We start from the raw sequence: 27,032 nt of genomic DNA on the forward strand, positions 1-27,032 counted from the left end.
GGCTGTTCTTCCCACATTTCCCAGAATCCCCTGAGGAATCTAGCGCTGACCAGGAATCCGAGGATGACCTGAGCGCCTCTCGCACGTCTCTCGAGCGGCAGACGCCTCACCGCGGTAACACCACGGTTCATGTGTGCTGGCACCGCAGCACCAGCGTGTCCATGGTGGACTTTAGCGTAGCGTTAGAGGTACCGGAGCCAAGCCGTCATGATCCTGAGCGTCCAGTCTCTGTGTCCTGTGCTTTTCCTCCGTTGTGTCTCTGTGTTTGTGTTAACCTCTCTCTCTCTCTCTCTCCTGGGAACTTCAACTGTTTTCAAGGCGACACTTGTAATCGGTCCCTCATGGAGTTTGTGCACCGTTTCCATTTCCACGAGTTAATATCTGGAATTAAGCATCATAATTGAAGCAGAGAGTTTGATCGGTAGTTGAAAGCATCATCAGATTCACTACATTTGAATGTAAAAATAAGCAAGTGTGCACAAACACATGAGGGTGAAGATATAATGACTTTTCATTCACTGCAGGAAATCCTGTTCCTAACGAGTATTTTTGTCGTACAAGATCAGTTTGCTTGAGAAGCAGCGCTGCATAAGATATTAAGACTTAAGTATTTGTTTCCTATATATATATATTTATATATAAAGAAATTCAGGCTTTTACAAGTACTTCAAACTTTTCAGGCAGGTTTGTTTACAAACTTTGATGTTGAATTGAGGAAGTATATATACATATATACACTCACCTAAAGGATTATTAGGAACACCATACTAATACTGTGTTTGACCCCCTTTCGCCTTCAGAACTGCCTTAATTCTACGTGGCATTGATTCAACAAGGTGCTGAAAGCATTCTTTAGAAATGTTGGCCCATATTGATAGGATAGCATCTTGCAGTTGATGGAGATTTGTGGGATGCACATCCAGGGCACGAAGCTCCCGTTCCACCACATCCCAAAGATGCTCTATTGGGTTGAGATCTGGTGACTGTGGGGGCCATTTTAGTTCAGTGAACTCATTGTCATGTTCAAGAAACCAATTTGAAATGATTCGAGCTTTGTGACATGGTGCATTATCCTGCTGGAAGTAGCCATCAGAGGATGGGTACATGGTGGCCATAAAGGGATGGACATGGTCAGAAACAATGCTCAGGTAGGCCGTGGCATTTAAACGATGCCCAATTGGCACTAAGGGGCCTAAAGTGTGCCAAGAAAACATCCCCCACACCATTACACCACCACCACCAGCCTGCACAGTGGTAACAAGGCATGATGGATCCATGTTCTCATTCTGTTTACGCCAAATTCTGACTCTACCGTCTGAATGTCTCAACAGAAATCGAGACTCATCAGACCAGGCAACATTTTTCCAGTCTTCAACTGTCCAATTTTGGTGAGCTCTTGCAAATTGTAGCCTCTTTTTCCTATTTGTAGTGGAGATGAGTGGTACCCGGTGGAGTCTTCTGCTGTTGTAGTTCATCCGCCTCAAGGTTGTGCGTGTTGTGGCTTCACAAATGCTTTGCTGCATACCTCGGTTGTAACGAGTGGTTATTTCAGTCAAAGTTGCTCTTCTATCAGCTTGAATCAGTCGGCCCATTCTCCTCTGACCTCTAGCATCAACAAGGCATTTTCGCCCACAGGACTGCCGCATACTGGATGTTTTTCTCTTTTCACACCATTCTTTGTAAACCCTAGAAATGGTTGTGCGTGAAAATCCCAGTAACTGAGCAGATTGTGAAATACTCAGACCGGCCCGTCTGGCACCAACAACCATGCCACGCTCAACATTGCTTAAATCACCTTTCTTTCCCATTCTGACATTCAGTTTGGAGTTCAGGAGATTGTCTTGACCAGGACCACACCCCTAAATGCATTGAAGCAACTGCCATGTGATTGGTTGATTAGATAATTGCATTAATGAGAAATTGAACAGGTGTTCCTAATAATCCTTTAGGTGAGTGTATATATATATATATATATCCTCTTATCTATTTTAATATATAAACCTTTTTTGGTGTAAGTGGAAATAAATCGCCAGCGCAGTAAAACACACAATACACTCGCAGTATATTCATAATCAATAAAAGCTGATCTCATGGAGTGTTGCCTCTCAAGTCAGTGGATCTTGTTTAAAGGATTTTCACATATTTTCCTTCTAAACTCTTTTTTCAGTGTTTTTTTGTGTGACGTGTTCTTCATCAGACGAGTGCTGGTCTTCCTCCTGGTTCAGACTCTCTCTCTCCGTGTCCCTGTTCAACCCCAGTGTGTGTGTGTGTGTCATGTCTCTGACTGTGTGTGTTTCTCTTCTTCTCTTCTGTCTCTGTCCTCCGCTGTGTTAGACGGCCCTAGTCCAGTCAGTCTCTCAGAGGCTCCCGTTGTGGCCCCGCTCAGGGCCCAGGGGCCCGTGTCTCTCGCTCTGGTGTGTTGGTATCGTGTCCAAAGCCTCTCCTTTAGCGAAACCTGCAGGAGTAGAGAGGTAAAACATGGACCCGTATAATGGACCATTTCACTTGCGCATTTAGAAGAGTTAAAGATGCGACAGAGTGACGGTTCGGATGTTTGGATGGTGATTTGTGAAGATAAACTCATGTTAATTACATTTTTAACCTGATATCGCGTTTAAGTTTTCTTAACAAAGGATATTTAATGAGCTTATAAGTCCTGTTATTACAGGCCGTCTTCAAACCAGTGTTGTTATTGTTAACTAAAACTATTAAAAATCATTTTCGGTAATCGAAATAAATCTGAAATAAATTAAAATACAAATATTCAATCAAAAAGTGAATCTTAAATGAAAATTAGAACGTACTTACAGGTGAAACTCGAAAAATTAGAATATCGTGCAACAGTTCATGTATTTCAGTAATTCAAATTAAAAGGTTAAATTAATATATTTAGTATATTTAGCTATATACATATGCATTATTGTGCTTTTCAGAGGGCCGACATTTATGCATTTAAAATCCTTTTTTTTATTGATTTCATGTATGAGATTTTTAATTTGGGGTTTTCATAAACTGTGAGCCATAATCATCAAAATGATAACTTTTGCATGATATTCTAATTTTTCGAGTTTCACCTGTAAGTACTTAAATTACTAAAACTTAAATAAGTTGTATAAGAAAATAATTAAGATTATAAGTTATAAGAAACAATAAATATAATTATATAAATTATAAGCAAATACAAATATTCTAAAAACATGGCAAATGCATTTTACAACATTTATAATATAATACATTTTGTATAGTAGTATCTTTAAAACATTCTACAAAAACTTAATATATTTTTACTGTATAATGATTTTTATATATATAATAAATTATATTTAGTGTATGTATATATATATATATATATATATATATATATATATATATATATATATATATAATCAATTAATTGTTTTATTCGTTTCTGTAAAAATGTTAGTGAAAGAATACATAGACTGCACTCTTATTTTCCCAGAAAAAAAATAAAATAATAATACATTGACAACTAACTGAAATAAAATAAGTTGAAGTACCTAAATGACTAAAACTAAAACAAAAATAAATGAAAACTTGAGAAAAAACAAAGTGAAAACTGAAAATATATATATATATATATAAAAAAGCCATTTTAAAAGTAATAATACTATAATAGGATTGTAAAATACTTAAATGAGTCCGTTTTGTCTAATAGTGGATTTGAATTTCCCGCAGTGTCACACAATCAATGATTTCTTAGTTTTACCTTAATATCATATTCAACACCCTGAGCTGGACTGTCTACTTTGCACATAGAGTGTAATAACTGATATGAAAGCAGTGATTGTCCCTCTGAACACTGACTGTACTCGGGGTTGTGATGGTGTTTGTTCGCTTCACTTCAGTGTGTTTCTCTCGTGTTGAATGTGTTTGATTCTTCTTCAGGTCTTTCACTAACAGCACAAACGTAACGACACCTCAGTTTCAGACACACATTCATACAGGACTCCTTCTTGCAATGATGATAATAAAATCTAGATGATCTAGAATGGTAAAATAAAGGTAAAATAAAATTAACTTGACATGGCATCTTAAAAATGCAGCGTTTGTGTCAAGATATGCTGAATAAACTACAAGACATACAAAGTTGTCAGTCTGACACATGTGTGCATCGTCCAAAAATGTTAAATAAAACTGAATTGAATCCTGTATGAATGGACACTTTCTCTATTCAGATCTTGAATATTCAAGATTCAGCTCTATTCAGAGGAAGAAGTTCTTTTGAAATGAACATGGTGACACTTTGTGCTGTCGGTCTCATACCTTTGTTGTGCCCAGAGTCCAAAATATACAAAATATTATATTTAAGTCAAGTGAGTAAAAATTGCCTTTGGTAAATAAAAACCAAACGACAAATGCAATCTTTGAAATTGTGAATATATTGTGATTTAAGCCATGCATAATGTTAAAATTAGTATTTTTTACATTATGCATGATTAAAATCACGATATAAGATATTTAAATCATGCATTACATTAAAATTCCTCATTTTAAGATTATGCGTGATTTAAAGGGACAGTTCACCTATTTATTTTTTATTTTTTACACCCTCATGTTCCAAACCTGTATGAGTTTCTTTCTTCTGCTGAACAAAAAAGAAGATATTTTGAAGATTGGAAACTGTTTGATAGATCATATTAACTATTACATCACAATTGTATCTCTCGTACTGTATATTGTGATTTAAATTATGCATTACGTTATAAGAGATTCAAGTAAATCAAATATATTTGATTACGAAACTAAATGTTATATATGTACTTTGAAAAACCTCATATATTATTAAATAAATACATTAATAATATAAGTCATATTAATAAGTTGGCTAACCAGATGAGAACTGAACTAGGCTTTTCTGCAGAGCTGCTTCAATAGATGAATTAAACTCATTTCATATGTGATGATCTTTACACAGTTATTGAACGAATCTGAATCAAGACTGAACTGACTTCATCTGAACAATGACACTATTTTCTGTCACGAGCCGCTTTACAGCAGAATGAACCCCGTTTACATCATTCAATCACTATTTTCCTGTTATCTCTGTAATGCTGCTTTGAAACAATCTGTACACTCTCAGAAAAAAAGGTACAAAAGCAGTCACTGGGGCTGTACCTTTTCAAAAGGTACACTTTTGTAAGGTTGCATATATTGGTACCTTAATGGTACATATTAGCACCTAAAATGTACATATTAGTACCTAAAATGTACATATTAGCACCTAAAATGTACATATTAGCACCTACAATGTACATATTAGTACCTACAATGTACATATTAGCACCTAAAATGTACATATCAGCACCTAAAATGTACATATTAGCACCTACAATGTACATATTAGCACCTACAATGTACATATTAGCACCTAAAATGTACATATTTGCATCTAAAATGTACATATTAGCATCTAAAATGTACATATTAGCACCTAAAATGTACATATTAACACCTAAAATGTACATATTAGCACCTAAAATTTACATATTAGCACCTAAAATGTACATATTAGTACCTTAATGTACATATTAGCATCTAAAATGTACATATTAGCACCTAAAATGTACATATTAGTACCTTAATGTACATATTAGCATCTAAAATGTACATATTAGCCCCTAAAATGTATATATTAGCACCTAAAATGTACATATTAGCACCTAAAATGTATATATTAGCACCTAAAATGTACATATTAGCACCTAAAATAAAATGTACATATTAGCACCTAAAATGTACATATTAGCACCTACAATGTACATATTAGCACCTAAAATGTACATATTAGCACCTAAAATGTACATATTAGCACCTACAATGTACATATTAGCACCTAAAATGTACATATTAGCACCTACAATGTACATATTAGCACCTAAAATGTACATATTAGCACCTAAAATGTACATATTAACACCTAAAATGTACATATTAGCACCTACAATGTACATATTAGCACCTAAAATGTACATATTAGCACCTAAAATGTACATATTAGCACCTACAATGTACATATTAGCACCTACAATGTACATATTAGCACCTAAATGTACATATTAGCATCTAAAATGTAAATATTAGCATGTAAAATGTACACATTAGCACCTAAAATGTACATATTAGCACCTACAATGTACATATTAGCACCTAAAATTTACATATTAACACCTAAAATGTACATATTAGCACCCAAAATGTACATATTAGCACCTACAATGTACATATTAACACCTACAATGTACATATTAGCACCTAAAATGTACATATTAGCACCTATAATTTACATATTAGCACCTACAATGTACATATTAACACCTAAAATGTACACATTAGTACCTAAAATGTTCATATTAACACCTAAAATGTAAATATTAGCACCTTTGTATAAAGCGCTATAGAAATAAAGGTGACTTGACTTGTAGATTTTGGACCCTGGTTGAATGCGAAGCGTCTTCTCTCTGTTTCTCATTGGTCTTTATTGTTCAGAATCAGCTGTCTGGGAATCTGCTGAGGAAGTTTAAGAACAGCAATGGTTGGCAGAAGTTATGGGTGGTTTTCACCAACTTCAGCCTGTTCTTCTACAAAACACACCAGGTGAGACGAGCTCACAGAATAGCACATTTCCTCATGACCTTTAATGGAGTATTTGTGCCGTGTTTGACGTGAAGGTCTGTTTGCAGGACGAGTTTCCCCTGGCCAGTCTTCCTCTGCTGGGATACTCCATCACCATTCCCTCAGAGTCCGAGAACATCCATAAAGACTACGTCTTCAAGCTGCATTTCAAATCACACGTCTACTATTTCAGATCCGAGAGCGAGTACACGTTTGAGAGGTGCGTACAACCAAAACACTGTAGTGTGTTCCTGTAATGAGAATACTTGGTAACACTTTATTTTACAGTGTCCTTGTTACATGTAACTAACCCTCAACCAAATCCTAATACCCTATCCCTATAGTAAGTACATGTAATTAATTAATATTACTCATTACTTAAAGGCTTAGTTAACCCAAAAATGAAAATTATGTCATTAATGACTCTCCCTCATGTCGACCCAAGCCCGTAAGACCTCCGTTCATCTTCAGAACACAGTTTAAGATATTTTAGATTTAGTCCGAGAGCTTTCTGTCCCTCCATTGTAAATGTATGTACGGTATACTGTCCTTGTCCAGAAAGGAAATAAAGACATCATCAAAGTAGTCCATGTGACATCAGTGGGTTAGTTAGAGTGTGTTGAAGCATCGAAAATACATTTTGGTCCAAAAATAACAAAAACTAGGACTTTATTCAGCATTGTATTGTCTTCCGGTTCTGTTGTGGATCCGCGTTATATCAAATCCTACATCAAATTATAATGAGAACATTACTGAAATAAAACATTGTGCATCCTCAACAGGAGCTGTGTTGAAGTGCTTGGCTCTTACCACTTTTGTGTTTGCAATCAGGCTCTCAAAAATTCTATAAAAATGTGGATATAGATTTATCAGCCAATATATCGGCTTTCAAATATAAAGAATTATCATTTTCAGATCTGTGCATCCCTAATATTATTTACAGAATAGTACTACACAAAATAAAATAGATAAGTAAAACTATGTAAAATATCTCAAATTAAAAGCAAACAATATTTTATGATTTTAAAAAAAAAATGTTTCTGTAACAAAATTATATACTTTTTTTGGTAGCATGCTTCCATAATAAAATACTCTATTACAGAAACATGCTACAAAAAATAAAATGGATAAAACAAAATAGATGAGTAAAACAATACAAAATATGTCAAATTAAAACAAAAAGTGCATGAATCATAAATAATATAATTATAAAAATAATAATGTTATAAATATATTATACAGACAGATAGATGTCAAGTCGACTTCATTGCATTGTTCGATACATTATTGTGCATTATTACTGCAGTCCTGAATCCTGTTCCTGTCATGTGATCTGTAGGTGGATGGAGGTGATCCGCAGTGCAACGTGCTCGTCCAATCACATCCGCTCCTTCAGCCGCAAAGATCCACATCCCTACTGACCAAAGAGACACACACACACACACACACACACACACAGGACGTTCTCAATCAGGTTCTCCCAACACACACTAACACATTTCTTATGGCAGCGGCTTTGAGTGGGAATGGTTTCGTGTGCTGTATCGTCGTTTCACTTTATAGAAAAATTCAGCCTTTGATTGGGTTCAGATGTGAAGTTTTGTGAGATCATGAGAATATGGAGGTCAGTGCCAGAGTCCAGAAAATACTACTATCATCATCAACATCATCGCACGATGGAGAGATCAGCGGGTTCAAGTCAAACACTTCCAGTTTTAAATGTGCAGAAAGACACGATATTTAGTTGGGAAACAGTCCTTGATCATGAAATGCAACTCATTTGTGTAAATTGTTCGTAAAATTCACAAGAATGCTTTCAGGAATGTTTTTTTTTTCGATTTTTTTATTGAATGCAACGGGTGTATGTGCTGATTTATTCCGAAGGATGTTTTTGCGAATGTTTTATTGATTTGTACGTGAGCGTTTATGTGCGAGTGCTTTTATAAATGGTTTATTGGGTGCTATTGTGTACGTGAGACCGGTTTTATTGAATTGAATGAGATGGTTTACTCTGAGAACTGTTTTACGAACAATTTACACTTGAAATTCTTCTGCTCGTGTTTCGTGAACTAAATGCCTGTAAACTGAACAGAAATTATCAATGACATTTTAACTGTAGTAACACCACAGCTTTTAATAATGATGTTTATGATGAATTGACTACATTTCAGTGAGAAAGACACACACACACACACACACACACACACACACACACACAAAAAAAACTGGCGAAAGATGTTCAGGTCATATTTCACCCCGAAATCCAAAGGACAAAAATTAAGCTTTTTGTTTGCATGAAGAAAATAAAGCCTATTTTTAGGACCATTAAGTTAATTTTTTATTGCATTTCCATGACAATTTGCCCTGAAATTTGCATTATTGTAATATATATATGTACAATAGCTAGTTTAATTTGTTGTTGAATTTATACTGATTTTTATTCAAATAAAACTGATTTTCATTACTATATTACATTAGGAATCATTTTGCTCGTAAAAATATGCTTGACTTGATGCAAAATTGAGTTTTTGGGTGAAGTGACCCGGGCGTGCCGGACCGGTTTATGCACAAGCTGGATTTGTAATGTTTTCGGTGCATCATCTCTGCTGGCCTGAGACTACGGCACACGCTGCCTTCCAACCTTTCTTTTGTAGGACGTTTTTTATACAAGTTTTGATACTAACTGTGAACCACTCCACACTCGTTTATGAGGGAACGCCACACAATCCCTCAGCGTCAGCCATTATTCTGTCATGGTGCAAGAAAAGAAAAGTCTTTCTCTGAAGGAAGCAGCTGCCTTTGGTCTAAATGCTTGAGTGCCAAAATTCTTCTTTAATCTTTTTTTAAGCATTTTAATTCTTTCTTAATGCATATAAATATATATATATTAAAAAACCCAATATGGATTATGTTGGCAGATATGTATGTTTGACAGTGCGTGAATATGTTCAGAATAAACAAATCCATATATATATGGCATGTGTGCTGCATTTGTTGTCATTTTACATTGATGTTCTAAAACAACAAAAATGAAAACATTTTGAATTTATTCATTTTATTTTTAAAGTGCAATTTAGAAATCTCATGTACAGATACACCTGATATCTAGATATTCAATATTGAGGTGCTTTTATAAGTAGAGCACTATGCAGCCTATTTATTGAAGATTAAGATTCCATAATTCTATATATATTTCTAAGATTGTTCTCATTTCTTTTTACAGTTGAATCATCCTTTGAATAGGCTACTTAAATGTGCCCTGTAAGCATGGTAATATTTTGAGTGTTGAAGTACTATATAAAACACAGTGCTGCTCATCTATCATATTTACACAGCATTAAATTAATAATGCCATTTGATACCACATTAACACCAAAATAAACACTTGCCAAGTGCCAAAAATGAAACATTTCAGTACTAAATTAACGGTTTTAAGTGTAAACGTAAAGCACACAGATTTAAATGACAATGTCTACAGAAATCATCACATCTTCTAATAACATTATACATAGCGGATAATATACAGTACCAATAAGTTGATATAGATTTTTAGGATTTTGTTTTCTCCCTCCAAATATGTAGGCCTATGCGGTAATTTCTCATTAATTTGCTAAAATATCTGGAAACAAAGTTGCAACGTCACCATGAGAAAGTTATGACTGGAAGATTCCCTGAGAAATGTGAATACAGTATATGATGACCAAAACCACTCAAAAACTTATATTTCATCATTTTTTTCCCTTAAAAACTATATTTTTTGCTAAAACAGCTAAATAATCTAACTGTCATAACGGAACAAAAAATATATTTAAAAAACAATGCTCTACACACTCTCTTTGTTGTAAAATACTTGAATGGTTAATTAATTAAATGTGACACTGGCAGGTGTGGTAAAACCCTGGTAAATGTTAGCCTACTCAAGACATCTGTCTTCACGACACACATAGCGCAGCCCGTGATCACCGTTAGAATCATAACTCTCATACGTTGGTTTTTGGAGCCACTTGGGTTCATATGTTTCTGTGCTGTACACAAAGGCCTCGACGCTACTTCCAGCCTCCGGTGTGTGTTCTCCTCCGCCGGGCCCGTCCTGCAGCTCCAGCCGGATGAGTGTGCGCTGGTACATCTGTGGACAATCTTCAAACTCGTCCAGGTAATCCAGCATCTTCTGGTCCACGCTGTAGATCTCTCCGTGAACGCGCTGACCCGTCCCGGGGACGTTCAGGAGGAAGGGGATGTTGTCTTCGGTTGCGATCACGAGCGGGTATCGCTCAACGGTGCGAGCGTGAGCCACGAACTCGGCCTGACCGTTGGCATGATCCCTCATCCTGAAGTAGTTGGCCTGGCCTTTCTTTAGCGTCCCGTACACGAAGACTTTCGCCATGTGCACCGCGGGAAAGACACTAATAATGACCTGTGGGAGAAAGAGATCACACGTCATTATGATCCAAAATCCACATATAAATGCATTTTAAATGATTTTGGTTGGTTTTGGTCGGACTGGTTCAGTGATCTGTGGAGAAGACAAATTAATTGAACTTGAATGACATATTATTGACATTCTTTGACGTATGAGCATATGTCTGTGAAGTTTCAGTTCAAATCAGATAAATTATTGTAGCCTACCATGATGTAAAAGCCCATTTTTGAGGGAAGCAAAAACATGCTGTTTTCATGCGTGTATCTTTAAATAATAATAATAATAATAATAAAGGTTTATTCGGTTACTAAACATAAAACAGAATATATACAACAAATTCATTACAAACAAAGAAGGTAACCGAACAGGTGTAGGCTGAAGCCATGGCTTATTACGCCTACCCTATTTACATCATATACATCAACATCTACCCATCAAAATTTGAACATAAACAATATACATGTATAAACATATGCAAACATACACTCATTCCTATACACATACTGCATACTCATATACATACATACAAACCTCTGCACTTGATTACAAATATTTATTTATTACTTATATTATTGAAATCTAAACACAACAATTATACATAAACTTATCTTGGGCAATTTTTCTTAAGCATCCGAATATTTGTCAAAAATTAAGATTTTAAACTGTTTTTTAAAGTAATGAATGGAATTACTCCTCTTAATATCATCAGTGAGACCATTCCACAAGTCGACCCCTTTTACCGAGATGGTGTTCATTTTAAAGTTTGTTCTGAAAAAAATCTGTTTTTTAAACATGTTCTCTCCTCTTAAGTTATATTTCTGTTCCCTGTTTTCAAACAAACATAGAATATTTTCAGGCACTATTTTCCTATTAACTTTGAACATAAAAACGGCAGTATTCAGACTGACTAAATCAGAAAATTTTATTGCTTTAAATTTACAGAATATAGCATTTGTCGGTTCATTATACGGTGAATGATTGACTATCCTTATAGCTTTTTTTTGTAAAATAAAAATGGGTTTTGTGTTTGTGGTGTAGGCATGCCCCCATATTTCAACACAGTAAGAAAAATATGAAACAATAAGAGAACAATACAGAATATACAAAGACGGCGTATTTAAAAAATACTTGGTTTTATGTAATATAGCTATTGTTTTAGACAGTTTTGATTGAACATGAGCGATGTGAGGTTTCCAGGATAGTTTATGGTCTAATATTATTCCAAGAAATTTGTTTTCATTTACCCTTTCTAGTTCCACATCATCAATCTTTAAGCTCATGCTGGTTTTAATTTGTCGATTACTAAATATAATATATTTGGTTTTACTTAAATTAAAAGATAGTTTATTTCGGTCAAACCATTGCTTAATTCTGGATAGTTCTCTAGTCACATCAGAAATTAATTGGTGAAGATTTTCCCCAGATACATACAGTGTTGTGTCATCTGCAAATAATACACATTTTAACAAATTGGATACCTTACAGATGTCATTAATATATAAAATAAACAACTTAGGACCAAGCAAAGAACCCTGGGGCACCCCACAAGTTACTTTACGCATTTCTGATTGATGCTCATTAAAATGAACATACTGGTGTCTATTGTCAAGATAGCTTTCTAACCAAGAGTAAGCACGGCCTCTAAAACCATACTGCTCTAGTTTATTCATTAACAATTTATGATCTATGGTATCAAAGGCTTTTTTGAGGTCGACAAAAACACCCAAAGTAGAATACTTTTTGTCTAATGCAGATGCTATATAATCAACTAATTTAATAACTGCCATTGAAGTCGATCGACCACTCCTGAATCCATATTGATCGTCACTTAATATCATGAATTTTTCTATGAAACTATCAAGCCTCTTCAAAAAATTTTTTTCCAGTATTTTTGAAAATTGGGATAATAATGAAATTGGTCTATAGTTTGAGTATAAATGACTATCACCACTCTTGTAAATTGGTATAATTTTTGCAATTTTCATCTGATCTGGAAACACTCCAAATTTAAAGGACAAGTTGAAGATATAAGTCAGGGGTTCTAATATTAAATGGATTATATTTTTTAACTAGTTTCATGTCCATATCTGTCCAATCGGTTGACCTTTTATTTTTAAAACCATTCACAATCTCCAGTATTTCATTTTTGCTAATGTCAGACACATACATCGAGGAAAAGTTCCTACTGATATTTTCACAACTCTTTATATTTTTACTTTTTGATTCAGTAATACCTTTTGCCAAATTGAAACCAACATTAACAAAGTAATCATTGAATTCATTTACTATCTCCTTTGGATTTCTAATAAGGACTTCATTGTCATTCATGAAATAACTTGTACACTCTCGTTTGTTATTCGTTTTTTAAATAATTTTGTTTAATACTTTCCAAGTTCCTTGCATATTTTGCTTTTGTTGTTCTAAGAGGGTATGAAAATATTGTTTTTTACTATTTCGGATAATACTTATCAATTTATTTTTATATTTTTTGTATTTTTCTTCCGACTCAATAGTCCTTTTTTTTTATACAAATTTCACATATAGTGCATTCTTCTTTTTACATGCATTTTCAATACCTTTTGTTATCCATGGCTTTTTTGCTGATCTATTTTCTTGGTTATGAATCATCTTCATGGGGCAATTGATATTATACAACTCAATAAATCTATACAAAAAAGTATCGTATGCTACATTTACATCACTTTCTGCATAAATATCAGACCAGTTTTGGTTACTGAGTTCCTTTTTGAATTCTTCAATATTTTTTGCCGTACATCTTCTTATGAATTTATTACTGGTATGGGATTCGTATAAAAAAATGTGGAAATATTGCAAATACTGGCAAATGATCACTGACATCCGTAATAAATAAGCCCCCAACAACTTTTTCCTCAAGTTTATTGGTAAAAATATGATCTATTAGGGTTGCAGTTTCTGATGTAATTCTGCTTGGCTTATCAATAAGTGGACATAAATGATTACTGTACATCATATTTATAAACTCAGAAATACCTTTAAAGACACATTGATTAAGTATATCAATGTTGAAGTCTCCACACACTATTTGTACTTTGTCGGTGGTCATATTGTTAAGCAAATCTATAATTTTTTCATTAAATGTTGACAAACATGTTCCTGGTGGTCTGTACACACAGCTAATAATTATATTACTGGAATGTTCTACTTCAATTTCCACTGTTACACAATCCAGAACATTGTCTATGCTATATGAAACATTTTTTACAATTTTACTTCTTAATGATTGATCTATATACAAAGCCACTCCTCCGCCCTTTTTATTATTCCTGTTGATAGTATACAACTCGTATCCCTCAAGACCCACGTCATCCACTTTACCATCATCAAGCCAAGTCTCTGATATTGCTATTATTATAAGTAAATTTTTTAAAGGACTTAAGAAATTCTTTGATAGCGGAGAAATTTTTACTTAGACTTCTGCTATTGAAATGTACAACGGACAGAGCACCATACATTTCCACACTCTTGTTAAATTCTTGTTCCGTATAATAATTACAAGTAATGTCAAGATTGTTATAGTAATGCATATCTGGATCAATTTCATTTTCAAAACCATACCTCTTAAGTTCATCCCGGTCAGACATATCATCTATAGTTATATTCCTCAATTTCTTCACAAGTTCCTCCATAGCAATACAAAGTCCTTTATCCTGCTGAAGTGGACCATCACTTGTAACTGTCCAATTCTTGCAATTTTCTTATTATGGTTGGCCTATTTTGATCTTCTCCATTTGGTCGGATGTACACCTTCCCATTCCTTGTCCATGTTGCTTGTATTTTGTCTTGTTTCCTGAGTATACGGCTCCATTTTGCTATTTCAGCATTTTTCTTTGTTAAATACTCGTTTATGTAGACTCCGGTACCTCTTAATTTTCTGGTCTGTCGCAGTAACTCAATCTTGTGCTTTTGTGAAACTAACTGTACCACTATGGATGGCTTCTCTTTACGATTCTTGTTTGGGATTGCATGGCAGCTAGAGATGTTACTATCATCCAGATCGATATGTTTACTGCTTAGGTACAGCAAAACCTGTTGTTCCAATGTCTGCAATTCTTCTAGAGGAGCGTCCTCGCCTTCATTTGCTCCTGCTGCTGCTCTGGCGTAGCTGCGATGCTTTGTCTCTAGTCCAGTAATAATGACATCTTTACTCCAAGTTTGTTGTTCCAATGCGTCAATCCTTTGTTCAAGTTCATCAATCTTTTTATCTCTCAAATTTACTGTTTCTCTTAGATTACGTATCTCCTCCATAAGGGCCAAGATGCTTTGTTGTTGAGTAGCAACCTTGCTGATCTCATCTGCCATAAACTTTAAAGATGCCTTTATTTCTTCCATCTCGGCTGCTTTTCTTGTAGCCATTGACTTTTGTGCACTGATTTGTTCTCAAAAATCCAAATATCAGAGTAGATTTGTTATACTGCTGAGAACAGTCACAATGTACTTAAAAGGCCCATAGACCAAACCAAATGCAAATAAGCTGCTGCTCCACCCCTTTCCAGAAGAGGGCGGGACAACAAAACATATATATATTTTTTATTTCTATCGGGCTCACGTGATATTGCAGTTCTTTATCATCATGAAAGTTTATTATCTGCATGCGTTTTAACCCTCTGGTACGGTGTTGCATCCAGGCAACGGCCTATTTTAGTTTATTTTTAATAAAACGAGACACACATTTATTAGTCAAACCTATCTCAGGGGAGAAGAACCCAAATACTAATCAATGAAAGTGCAATAAAGTGGTCACATGACCCACGGGGTCCATTTTGTGTTTTGTTTCAGCACATGGCTCCATATTTCCCCCAATGAAAAGTGCATTTTTCACTAAATTTGTGTCTAGTTAAATCACCCACAAAAATATGAGTCACCTTCACTGGTAAGTAAAGAAGTATTTTCAAGAACTTTACACTATATATCATCAAATGTTTTAGAGGACATAAAAAAACGGTGTTGCCTCGAGGCAAAATTGTACCACAATGGAACCACATTAGGCATATAGGTTGTTGGATACAAATATATTATATTGGTAAGGAAACGTGTTCGAATTATCTAAATATATTTGCATTTTTTGCATGATTTTGTAATGCACTTATAAGAATAGTAACTCGCATACTATACCTGCACATATTATGATCTGCACATTTTCTATATCACCTAAAAAATGATAAAAACACAACTGCCAGTTGATGATGGTGAGGAAGAGGAGTCATACTGTGATGAGGAAGATGAGGTCATAGTGACATAGTGAATCCTGCAGGGTGAATATGGATATGAATTTGATAAATTGATTATGATAATTTGATGATATGATGGTTTGGCAATACTTGTGTTCCACTATGGTACAATGTTGCCTGAGAGCAACAGAAGGATATGAAATGTTACTTTTTATTAAATATGAAATTATGAATACATTAAAAACTGGATAAATGTGTTCGTTCAAGTGTCTGGTTAAAGAAATTGATGTTTTCAATAAATATATTTATTGTTATATAACATTGTTTGTATGCGTGCATGCTGTAATAGTTTGTATTGTATGTCATGCTTATTTTATCTATTGTCTATGTTAAGCGCTCTGAGAATTGACTTTTAAAAGCGATATATAAAATAAAGTTATTATTATTATTATTTTCTACGTGAAAATGTCAAATGTTTCAATTGGTCCGTTGTGGTACAATGTTGCCTTGATGCAACAAACTTTTAAAAATTAAATTAATAAAAAATTAATTAAAATGTGTATTGATATTGTTATAGTGTCCAATTTTAAGCAGGAAAAACACCACCAATATTTTTTTCCTCATTGATACAGTGCATTATAAAAATTATGCAAAAACTCTTTTCCTTACAAATATAATATATTTGTATTCCAACAGACACAGTCACAAAAACTTGAGAGGAAATGAAGTTTTGTCCTATAGTACCGAAACCAAGTTGTCATATCTCCATTTAAAGCTGAAGATGATCGGACATTACCGCAGTTTAGATGAAAACTGAACAACAATCTTTATGATATGATAATGCGTTCGTTGCTCGATTTTTCTAAATGTCTCTCATGTAAACACTTCACTTTCTTCTCCATCCAATAAACATCTAAACGAGAAGGAACATGTCTTTCTTACCGACAATAATCCGAATCCTTTCATTTATACAGATCAAACTGTGAGAAACAGGTGTATAAACCATAGGTATAAACTGAACTGGAGTAACTGCTGATACAGTGTATTCGCAACTTCCGCATTCCAAATGAGGAAATGACGCATGACATGATTTATGACATGGCGATGGGCGGGGTTCGTTTTAAAGACACTTTCTACTTGTATTTCAAACAGTAGAAATTACATAGACATAATAAACACATACATCATTGCTGCGATATGTCAACGAGTCCACCATATTCATGTCTACAAATCAGATTAAATTCAGATCAATATTAGATCAAAGAAACTGAGCAACATTATTTATTAGTAGGCTACTACCATTACTACTAATATTAAAATGTTACAAATCTGTCGAAATATTAAAACGTAGTACACTAAACAATTTTAAAACCAAACCTATTACAACTTACTAATATTTAAATATATTTTAATACACTTCAATTAACACTGAATTACTATAAATAATATGTAATTATTCAATACAAATATTGTGTGTAAGAAAATGATTTTACTAATACTGCTAGTTATTAATTTTAAATTATAAAATGTTTCACATTTACAACTTTATTTGTAAAGTTTTACATACAGACAGGCAACAAGACATAGAGAGTTTATAGTTGTCTGATTTGTCAAACTACACACAGTAATAAATTACAATGAATCTTTAGCACTGTTGGTGTTTAAAATGGCATATTATTACTCATATTATTATTAATGTTATTTCAACAACAGTGTGTTGTTAACTATAGTAGTGAGTTAGCGCCATCATGTGTTCGGTCTGTGTATCACCACTGCTGGAATACTGAGAGAAAGAGATTACTTATATTCGAGCTTTAAATTAATCATATAGGCATATATATATATATATATATATATATATATAGGGTGAATTGCCCTAATGTGGGACATTTTTTGCACTTCAGACTTCTGTGACATATTGCAATGTGTAACCAAAACATTAAATCCACACCATTTAAAAAAAAACAGTATGTGTCCTAATCAAATCAAAAGAGAAAATTCAGATAACCCATTCATAAGAGATATTATAGACATATTAGTGCTCGTATTGCAAATTGTCTGAAATAATCAGCAGCTTCCTAATGTGGGACACTGAAAAATCTATGATAAAAGACCAAAAAAATCACATTGATACATGTAGAATAGTAAAATCTTATTTTATTTTAGATTCTCTCTTAAATCTTAGTTAGTAATTTTCTTGGCTATGAATGGATGAAACATGTAAAATAACATTTTTTTTAGTTGTATTATCCATTTCCAGTAAACCAGTATCACAATCCATAAACAAGACCATTATATCAGTTATAGTGATGAATTTGTAAAACACCTAAAAAATAAACAGAGAAACTTACACACCTAAGTGAGAGACGACACTAACACACCTCACACCCCGACATTTACATTTCAAAATAGTCATGAAAAATTAAATTATGAATCATACGTTTTTTTGGGGCAAAAATCCCTTTGTCCTTGAAAATTGACATCAAAAAAAAAAAAAAAAAAGAAAAAAAAAAGAGAGAGAGAGCAGATTTAACCCTCCAGTTTGTTTATTCTCTCTCTCTCTCTCTCTATCTCTCTCCTCTCTCTCTCTCCTCTCTCTCTCTCTCTCTCTCTCTCTCTCTCTCTCTCTCTCTCTCTCTCTCTCTCTCTCTCTCTCTCTCTCTCTCTCTCTCTCTCTCTCTCTCTCTCTCTCTCTCTCTCTCCCTCTCTCTCTCTCTCTCTCTCTCTCTCTCTCTCTCTCTCTCTCTCTCTCTCTCTCTCTCTCTCTCTCTCTCTCTATGAGGTAAATTGGTTTGAGTTTGTGGTTTGTTGGACACGACCACCAGTGACACTTTTGTGAGGATGGTAGGGCGAGTTGGAGAAGCAATAAGAGCAGATGTGGAGCTTCACTGATAACAGGAACAGACAGATGCATTATTGTCCCCAGAGCGAGAAACATGTCCCTCGATCACATTCTGTGTCCTGACATCAGACACAACGCTCATTTAACTAACCATATAATCAACTACGACTGTTTACTTCACACACAGGGCCTGACATCAACTCTTACAGCAAGTCTTTCTTCAAATAAACAATGAAAAGAGGGATAAACTCCAGGAATCACAGTGTTGTGTTCATTAACTAAAATTAGAAATATTACAAAAACATTTACGTTAATTTAAATAAAAATTATTATAAAAATCTTTTTTTTTTTTTACAGTTAGAATGCATAATTTCTAATTTTCATTTAGTTTAAACTTTAATTTGAAATCAAACATCTACTAAAACTAAAACTGAAATGAAACTAAATGGACATATTTCACCCTCTGGTGCTGTCACGATCTGTGTGTTTAGTTGAGTTTTCATGGACTTTTAGTTTGCATTCATCATGCTTCCTATAGTTTCCCGCCTTAAGTGAGTTGTCATGGAAACTCATTAATCATCACAGCTGTTTCTCATTGTCTCATCACCACCTTGTATTTAAGTTCCTCCTTTTTATTCAGTTGTTTTCTGGTATTGTGTGTAGACTCTCTGTTACATTGCCTTCTCGCCTTTGAATTACATGAGTTTGTCTTATTAAAGTACCTTTTGTTTGTAGAAACCGGTTTGAGCCGATCTTCATCGGGACAGGTGCGTGGCGGTCAAAATTGTTTTTTATTTCAGGGAAATAAACGTATATATTTTAGTCCGATAATGCTTTTTATTTAATATTTTGTATTTTTAGGGGATTTTATTTTATGGTACTACATTTTTTGTTTACACAGCAAGTGTCAAAACTTTTAAATAAAAAAAAAAAACTTAAAAAAAAAAAAAAGTCAAATGACCGGAGAGCAAACTCATATAACCACCAAAATACTAAAATTAAAATCCAAAAATAAAAACTAATAAATACTATGATGCTAAACAGTGTTGGGTAAATTACACAAAGCAATACAAGAATAGACATTAAAATGCTCTTTTAATTCTTTCAAATGTATCATAAAATTGCATAAATTATTCTCGAACTGACCAGTATTTAAAGAGAGATTTTTTTTTTTTTTTTATTTTTTATTTTTATTTAGTTTATTTGATAGGGACCATGCGTATTCATGAACATTGTTGTAGAAAACTACACCATGTAAATACGCCAGAATTAGTAAACAGATACTAGTTTTCATCTGCAGTCCCTAGGCCGGTAGCAAAAACAAATAAATAAAATAACAACAGTCATACAGCATTCATTCACTATAACAACATACACAAATAAAAATACATTGATATTACAGACAGCGTATAGATAAAAACAAGATGTACATAAAAACACAAACATTATACAATCACCACTATACTACAATTAATTTTAACCACGATAGTTTATGGCTTATATAAGTATGATAGTTAAATATGAGTGCATCTCTGGTTATCTATGAGCCACTTTTTCAAGTGAGTTTTGAAGGTGTCAAAAGAAGGACACTCTCGTATCGAAAGGGGCAAATTATTCCATAGTTTACCACCTATTATTGATAATACATTTTGTCCAAAGGTGGTACGTCTAAATGGTATCATGCAGTCCCCTTTTGCAGAGGCCCGTGTACTACCTCCACATGCAAGTTTTTGAAAGAAGACATGCAGCGGAGGCGGAGCAAGATTGTTTAACACTTTATAAACCAGACAAACATACTTGAAATTTTTTAGATTGTCGAAACTTAGAAAATTATGTCTCGCTAGGATATCACAATGGTGAAATGACAAAGCTTTTTTATCAAAAATTTTTATGGCTTTCTTAAAAAGAGATTTAATATTTTTAAGCGTAGATATACTAGTTAATGACCAATTTAAAAAACAGTACTCAATATGAGAAAAAATCATAGTATATAAGAACAACTTCGCAGCTTTGGTATTAAGGAATGGCCTAACTTGTTTAAAATTCTGCAAACTGTATTTAACTTTATTTGCCACCTTTTTTACATGACATTTAAAGGTTAAAGTGGAGTCATAAATAACTCCTAAATACTTAAATTCATTAACAATGTCAAGCTCCTGTCCTCTGAAGAATACATTAGAATTTAACACCTTCATGCTTTGTTTGGTAAACGCCATACAAACAGTTTTTTTAGTATTTAGATGGAGACATGACTTAGTGAGCCAGTCATCGATGTGAGCCATTGCTGATGTGAGTGTGGATGCTATCTCCAGATAGTTCTTACCATGTGTGAATATTACGGCATCATCTGCGTACAACTGGACATCAACATTTTTACATGCCTCTGGCAGGTCATTTATATAAAGTGTAAATAAAATCGGACCAAGTATGGAGCCTTGAGGGACCCCTGCAGGACATTTGCATAAAGGGGACGTTGCATCATTAATACGAACACATTGCTTTCTACATGACAAGTATGATTTTATCCAGTTGAGAGCTTGCTCAGAGAAATTAAAATATGTTAATTTAGATAAAAGAACTTCATGATTAACAGTATCAAAAGCTCGCTTTAAGTCTAAAAAAACAGCACCGACGCAAGAACTCTTATCTAAGTAACCTTTAACCTTTTCCAGAAACAAACAATTGGCTGTTTCTGTTGAGTGATGGGCCCTGAAGCCAAATTGCAAGGGATGGAGTGAGTTTTCGCTTTTATTGAGATGTTGGATCAATAAATTGGCCACCCATTTTTCAAGTATTTTAGAAACAACAGGTAAAATACTGATAGGCCGATAATTGTCCATGACTGATCTTTCCCCTGATTTAAAAATAGGTGTGACCAGTGCCAACTTCCATGCTGAAGGCATGATGGATTGACTTAAGGACTGATTAATCAGATGTGTAATAGGCTGAATAAGAACCTCTTTATGCCTTTTTAAAAAACATGTATCAAGGCCATAGATATCCATGGCCTTCGAAATTTTTAAACTATTAATAATCTTTGATACTTCTAATTTAGTTATTTGTTGTAGATGAAAAATCGGCTGTGCATAATTAATGGAGCAAACAGAGTAGCTAAGTGGATTAAAAAGTTGAGTTATTTCATAGACAGAATCTAAAAAAAAAGTATTTAGTTCAGAGGCTATGATGGTTGGGTCTGTAACTAGTTCATTGTTAATTTCCAACTCTAAATCTCTATTTTTAAAATTCTGTTTTCTGCCAATCAACTTATTTATGGTTTGCCATATCTTCTTCCCATTTCCTCCAGCCTCTTTAATAGTATCAATGAAAAATTTGGCTTTAGCTTGACGCAGAGTTTTTATTACTTTATTTCTTAATGAAGTAAATTTATGTCGGTCAGTTGTAAGACCTGATTTTAAGGATTGTTTCAATAATTGATCTCTTTCATTCATAAGTTTCCTACATCCTTCATTGAGCCAGGGCAATGTGTCCCTGTTTAACTTATGACTCCGCTTTCTGAGGTAGGGCCCCATGACTTTCTTAATTGTTGTAGCAAATTGGTCACAGTCACTCTCCAGATCCCCTTTAGAGAGGACTCGGTTCCATTCAATCTCTCCTAATGCTACCCCAAGGTTTTCCTGTTGACCAGTTGGGACTGATTCATATTTACATAATGTTTTGACTGAGGAAAGACAACGATTTTTTTTTAGCTTTCTGGCACAAAAAATAATATTATGATCTGACATTCCTGTCATTAGATTAAGGGTTTTAGAAATGCGTTCTGGTCTATTAGTGAACAATAAATCTATTTTAGTTTCAGACCGATTAGTTATCCTTGTAGGTTGTTCAATTAACTGTGTAAGATTAAAATAGTCTGTAATATTTTTTAACTTCTTTCTTCCACCCTTATCACTCCAATTGACATTAAAATCCCCCATCAGTATAACCTCTTTGTTAAAATTCAAACTATGGAGGAGACTTTTTAACTGATCATAAAACTCAAGCTTTGCTGATGGCTTTCGATATAAGCAGATTAAACTAAATGTCATTTCGACTGAAAGTGAAATGTTAACACCAACACATTCAATATCAGGTTTCTTGATCCATTCAATTTGTTTACATTTTATAGTACTTTTCACATATAATAAAACTCCCCCTCCCTTCCCATGATCTCTATCTTTCCTAAAAACATCATAACCTGGCATGACAATAAGTGCCTCCGGCGATGAACGAGTTAACCAAGTCTCTGACAATCCAAGAAAATCAATATTTGAATTTACAAGCAAGTTTTCCAGTTGTTCGCGTTTATTTGCCACACTCCTAATATTTAGATGTCCGCCAAACAACCCTTTAGCTTTACATCGAGGATCCCACACAGTTCGAGCCTGATTAAGCGTTCGGAAGAACTTTGTGGTGCAATGTTTTTTCATCACGGGATTCCTAGATCTAGTTGAAGGCATAGTCAATGTTAGACCTTCATCATCACGGTCCGGTATGTTTCGGGACTCACCAATGGGGATACCAATATCCCGTTCTTGCAACGAGATGACCTCTTTTACACTGCCACTGAAGTCCGTCGAGCCAGACTCAACCCCCAGTTGCAAACGCTCCTGGCCAGTAGTCAACGCCACCCCAGAAGACCCCATCACAGCCCGTAGCCCTTCGCCGGTGACCACCGACGGCGCCGTCCAAGCGAATCCTGCTGAACAGCCGCCAGCAAAGGCCCCCAAACGCGCGACCGGCATAGACAACCACGCCAATACCGGAGGTGGGTAAAAACAGACAGGGACAAATAGGGACTGACCCGGTAGCGCCAGGGAAATATTGGGCAGTGGTAGCCCAGGTCTTGCATTGGCTACAAGCAGGTTGTTGAGGAGAGTTGTAAACAGGGCACATTGAAAAGCGCCGATTTCTGTTAGTTGCGGTCCAGGATTGCGCTCAACATCTCCAGCAATAAGTAACAATACGGCGAGTTGAACGAGCCCATGGCGTGAGTTAGACAGCTTTTCACATGATATAGAAGACATCTTTGGCTTTGGATTTGGACCTCCATTAACGTTGAATTTGGAGTACAGCAGTTGCTGGCTGCTGCCAACACGGGCGTTTTCTTTATTAAAGCGATGCCGCACAGACAGCAACAACAGCGCCACAATGTATAAAACTATAATCCAATGATGTAGTAAAAATGTGGACTTTGATGGTTTAAACAAACAACACGCAGCACCAGCCAAGCTGCATGCGTGCACGTCCGAGTCCGCCATTTTTTCCATTTGTTAGTCTATACAGTATTTAATGCAATTATAACAGAAGTAACTGTAATTAAATAGCAGAAAAAGAATAGTAATCCCTTTACTTTTTCAAGGGAAATCAAGAATTAATTACTTATAATGCCCAACACAGGATACTAAATTAATGAAACTGAAATAACACTGGGTTAGACTACATAATATAGCAGTTTATTTTCTATTAGTTTTAAGTAGAATTTGTGTAACATTGCAAACTGAAATTGCTCCATGAAAATGTCTCATCTCCGATAATGAAGCATGAAGAAAATAAAACCAGATTACTTTTGTTTTGATCCTATATGCTTGATGATTATAGAAGCTCATGATCTCCAACATTAACTCGCATGCCACACTGAGGAGAAAAACAAAACTGAGTAAAATTATAATAATAAAGCCATTGTACCATCTGCTGATGCGTTATCAGAGGTGAGATGGTGATGTTAAACTCATTATTACAAACACAGCCAGATGTTTGAGAGTCAAACCAACAAGGACACGGCCGTACCGGTGTCAGGTACATCGAGCGTCACAATCGCTCAATTATTCTCCAGCTCTTCTCTGATAAGACATTGCCATCCCGCAGGACGCCGTTTAACACTGGACTGCGCGTTTATGAGGCATAATTACACAAACTAACTCATACGGTTCACATTTTTATGATAATGTATTTCCATTTTGTGAATGCAAAAAATTGCAACATTTGAGTCACTCATTTTGTAAAGTCACGCGTTTGTTTTATTCTGTTTACTAAAAGCGCAAAAGCGTTGTTCTCGTCTTCTCCACCTCCGAACACACCAAACGCTTCAATCAAGCCCTAAAGATGTTTAATGCATGTTGGATTGCACATTATTTCAGTCAATTCTCTGAGGAAAGACAGTAATAGATTCAGAGAGCGCTCTTTCTGAATCTCGTTCTCCTGCTTGGCTTAAAACGATGGGAAATTAGGACTCATTGACAGGGCGGTTTTGTCTATAATAGCAATTAGTATTTTTCTGCTAGAGTTCAGATCACAAGAGACCAAGAGCTTCGTTTGCCTGCTTTATTGTTCGTGCATATAGAGGAAAAACATTCTGTCATGACAACTCTCGATGTGTTTGGCATGGTAATGGGTATGACAATGTTGATCTATTTGGTCTTGGCAGAATAGATCTGCTAGCTGCAGTTATTAGTGCTGATTATTTCTGTTATTGCGGCTGTTGCTGCTGTTATTGTTACTGCTGATTATTGCTGTTGCTCCTGCTGTTATTGCTGCTGATTATTGCTGTTGTTGGTTGCTGCTGATATTGTAATTGTTACTGCTGATTATTGCTGTTGCTCCTGCTGTTATTGCTACTGATTATTGCTGTTGCTGCTGTTATTGTTACTGCTGATTATTGCTGTTGCTCCTGCTGTTATTGCTGCTGATTATTGCTGTTGCTGCTGTTGCTGCTGCTGATATTGCTGTTGCTGCTGCTGTTATTGCTGTTGCTGTTATTGCTGCTGTTATTGCTGTTGCTGCTGCTGTTATTGCTGTTGCTGCTGTTGCTGCTGCTGATATTGCTGTTGCTGTTATTGCTGCTGTTATTGCTGTTGCTGCTGCTGTTATTGCTGTTGCTGCTGTTGCTGCTGCTGATATTGCTGTTGCTGCTGCTGTTATTGCTGTTGCTGTTATTGCTGCTGTTATTGCTGTTGCTGCTGCTGTTATTGCTGTTGCTGCTGTTGCTGCTGCTGATATTGCTGTTGCTGTTATTGCTGCTGTTATTGCTGTTGCTGCTGCTGTTATTGCTGTTGCTGCTGTTGCTGCTGCTGCTGATATTGCTGTTGCTGCTGCTGTTATTGCTGTTGCTGCTGCTGTTATTGCTGTTGCTGCTGCTGATATTGTTGCTGCTGCTGTTATTGATGTTGCTGCTGCTGATTATTGCTGTTGCTGCTGCTGTTATTGCTGCTGATTATTGCAGTTGCTGCTACTGATTATTGCTGTTGCTGCTGCTGTTATTGCTGCTGATTATTGCTGTTGCTGCTGCTGATATTGCTGTTATTGCTGTTGCTGTTATTGCTGTTGCTGCTGCTGATATTGTTGCTGCTGCTGATATTGTTGCTGCTGCTGTTATTGATGTTGCTGCTGCTGATTATTGCTGTTGCTGCTGCTGTTATTGCTGCTGATTATTGCAGTTGCTGCTGCTGATTATTGCTGTTGCTGCTGCTGTTATTGCTGCTGATTATTGCTGTTGCTGCTGCTGATATTGCTGTTGCTGCTGTTATTGCTGTTGCTGCTGCTGTTATTGCTGTTGCTGCTGCTGATTATTGCTGTTGCTGCTGCTGTTATTGCTGTTGCTGCTGCTGTCATTGCTGTTGCTGCTGCTGTTATTGCTGTTGCTGCTGCTGATTATTGCTGTTGCTGCTGCTGTTATTGCTGCTGATTATTGCTGTTGCTGCTGCTGTTATTGCTGCTGCTGTTATTGCTGTTGCTGCTGCTGATTATTGCTGTTGCTGCTGCTGTTATTGCTGCTGATTATTGCTGTTGCTGCTGCTGATTATTGCTGTTGCTGCTGCTGTTATTGCTGCTGATTATTGCTGTTGCTGCTGCTGATATTGCTGTTGCTGCTGTTATTGCTGTTGCTGCTGCTGTTATTGCTGTTGCTGATTATTGCTGTTGCTGCTGCTGT

At 35.2% G+C, this 27,032-nt stretch overlaps 2 protein-coding genes across 4 annotated transcripts in view; one reads left to right on the plus strand and one right to left on the minus strand.

Moving 5' to 3' along the window:
- Nucleotides 1-8,462, plus strand: part of farp1 (FERM, RhoGEF (ARHGEF) and pleckstrin domain protein 1 (chondrocyte-derived)) — a 100,437-nt gene extending 91,975 nt beyond the window's left edge. For all 3 annotated transcript variants that reach the window (XM_056258633.1, XM_056258635.1, XM_056258634.1), the window contains exons 24-27: nucleotides 25-188; nucleotides 6,508-6,615; nucleotides 6,702-6,853; nucleotides 7,973-8,462. In XM_056258633.1, the coding sequence (XP_056114608.1) occupies nucleotides 25-188; nucleotides 6,508-6,615; nucleotides 6,702-6,853; nucleotides 7,973-8,054 (506 nt within the window). In that variant the 3' untranslated portion in view covers nucleotides 8,055-8,462. The remainder of the gene's footprint in view (nucleotides 1-24; nucleotides 189-6,507; nucleotides 6,616-6,701; nucleotides 6,854-7,972) is intronic.
- A 2,084-nt stretch (nucleotides 8,463-10,546) lies between these two features.
- Nucleotides 10,547-17,249, minus strand: LOC130090956 (gamma-glutamylaminecyclotransferase C-like). Its single transcript, XM_056258602.1, has 2 exons — nucleotides 17,206-17,249; nucleotides 10,547-11,047 (listed from the first exon to the last, which is right to left on the minus strand). Exons 1-2 carry the CDS (start codon nucleotides 17,227-17,229, stop codon nucleotides 10,547-10,549), a joined length of 525 nt encoding a protein of 174 aa, XP_056114577.1. The 5' UTR covers nucleotides 17,230-17,249.
- Between the last annotated feature and the right edge of the window lie 9,783 nt (nucleotides 17,250-27,032).

This window comes from Rhinichthys klamathensis, unplaced genomic scaffold, assembly GCF_029890125.1.
Source record: "Rhinichthys klamathensis goyatoka isolate OS25496 unplaced genomic scaffold, OSU_Roscu_1.1 h1tg000157l_1, whole genome shotgun sequence".
In the NCBI taxonomy this organism is placed as follows: Eukaryota; Metazoa; Chordata; class Actinopteri; order Cypriniformes; family Leuciscidae; genus Rhinichthys; species Rhinichthys klamathensis.

What these genes read in the sequence shown, in the direction of transcription:
- LOC130090956 (XM_056258602.1), bottom strand. Translation starts at nt 17,229, where the DNA reads ATGAAAGGATTCGGATTATTGTCG. An exon ending in AAGGATTCGGATTATTGTCG is followed by an intron (nt 11,048 to 17,205) that starts GTAAGAAAGACA and finishes TTTCTCCCACAG; the next exon opens with GTCATTATTAGTGTCTTTCC.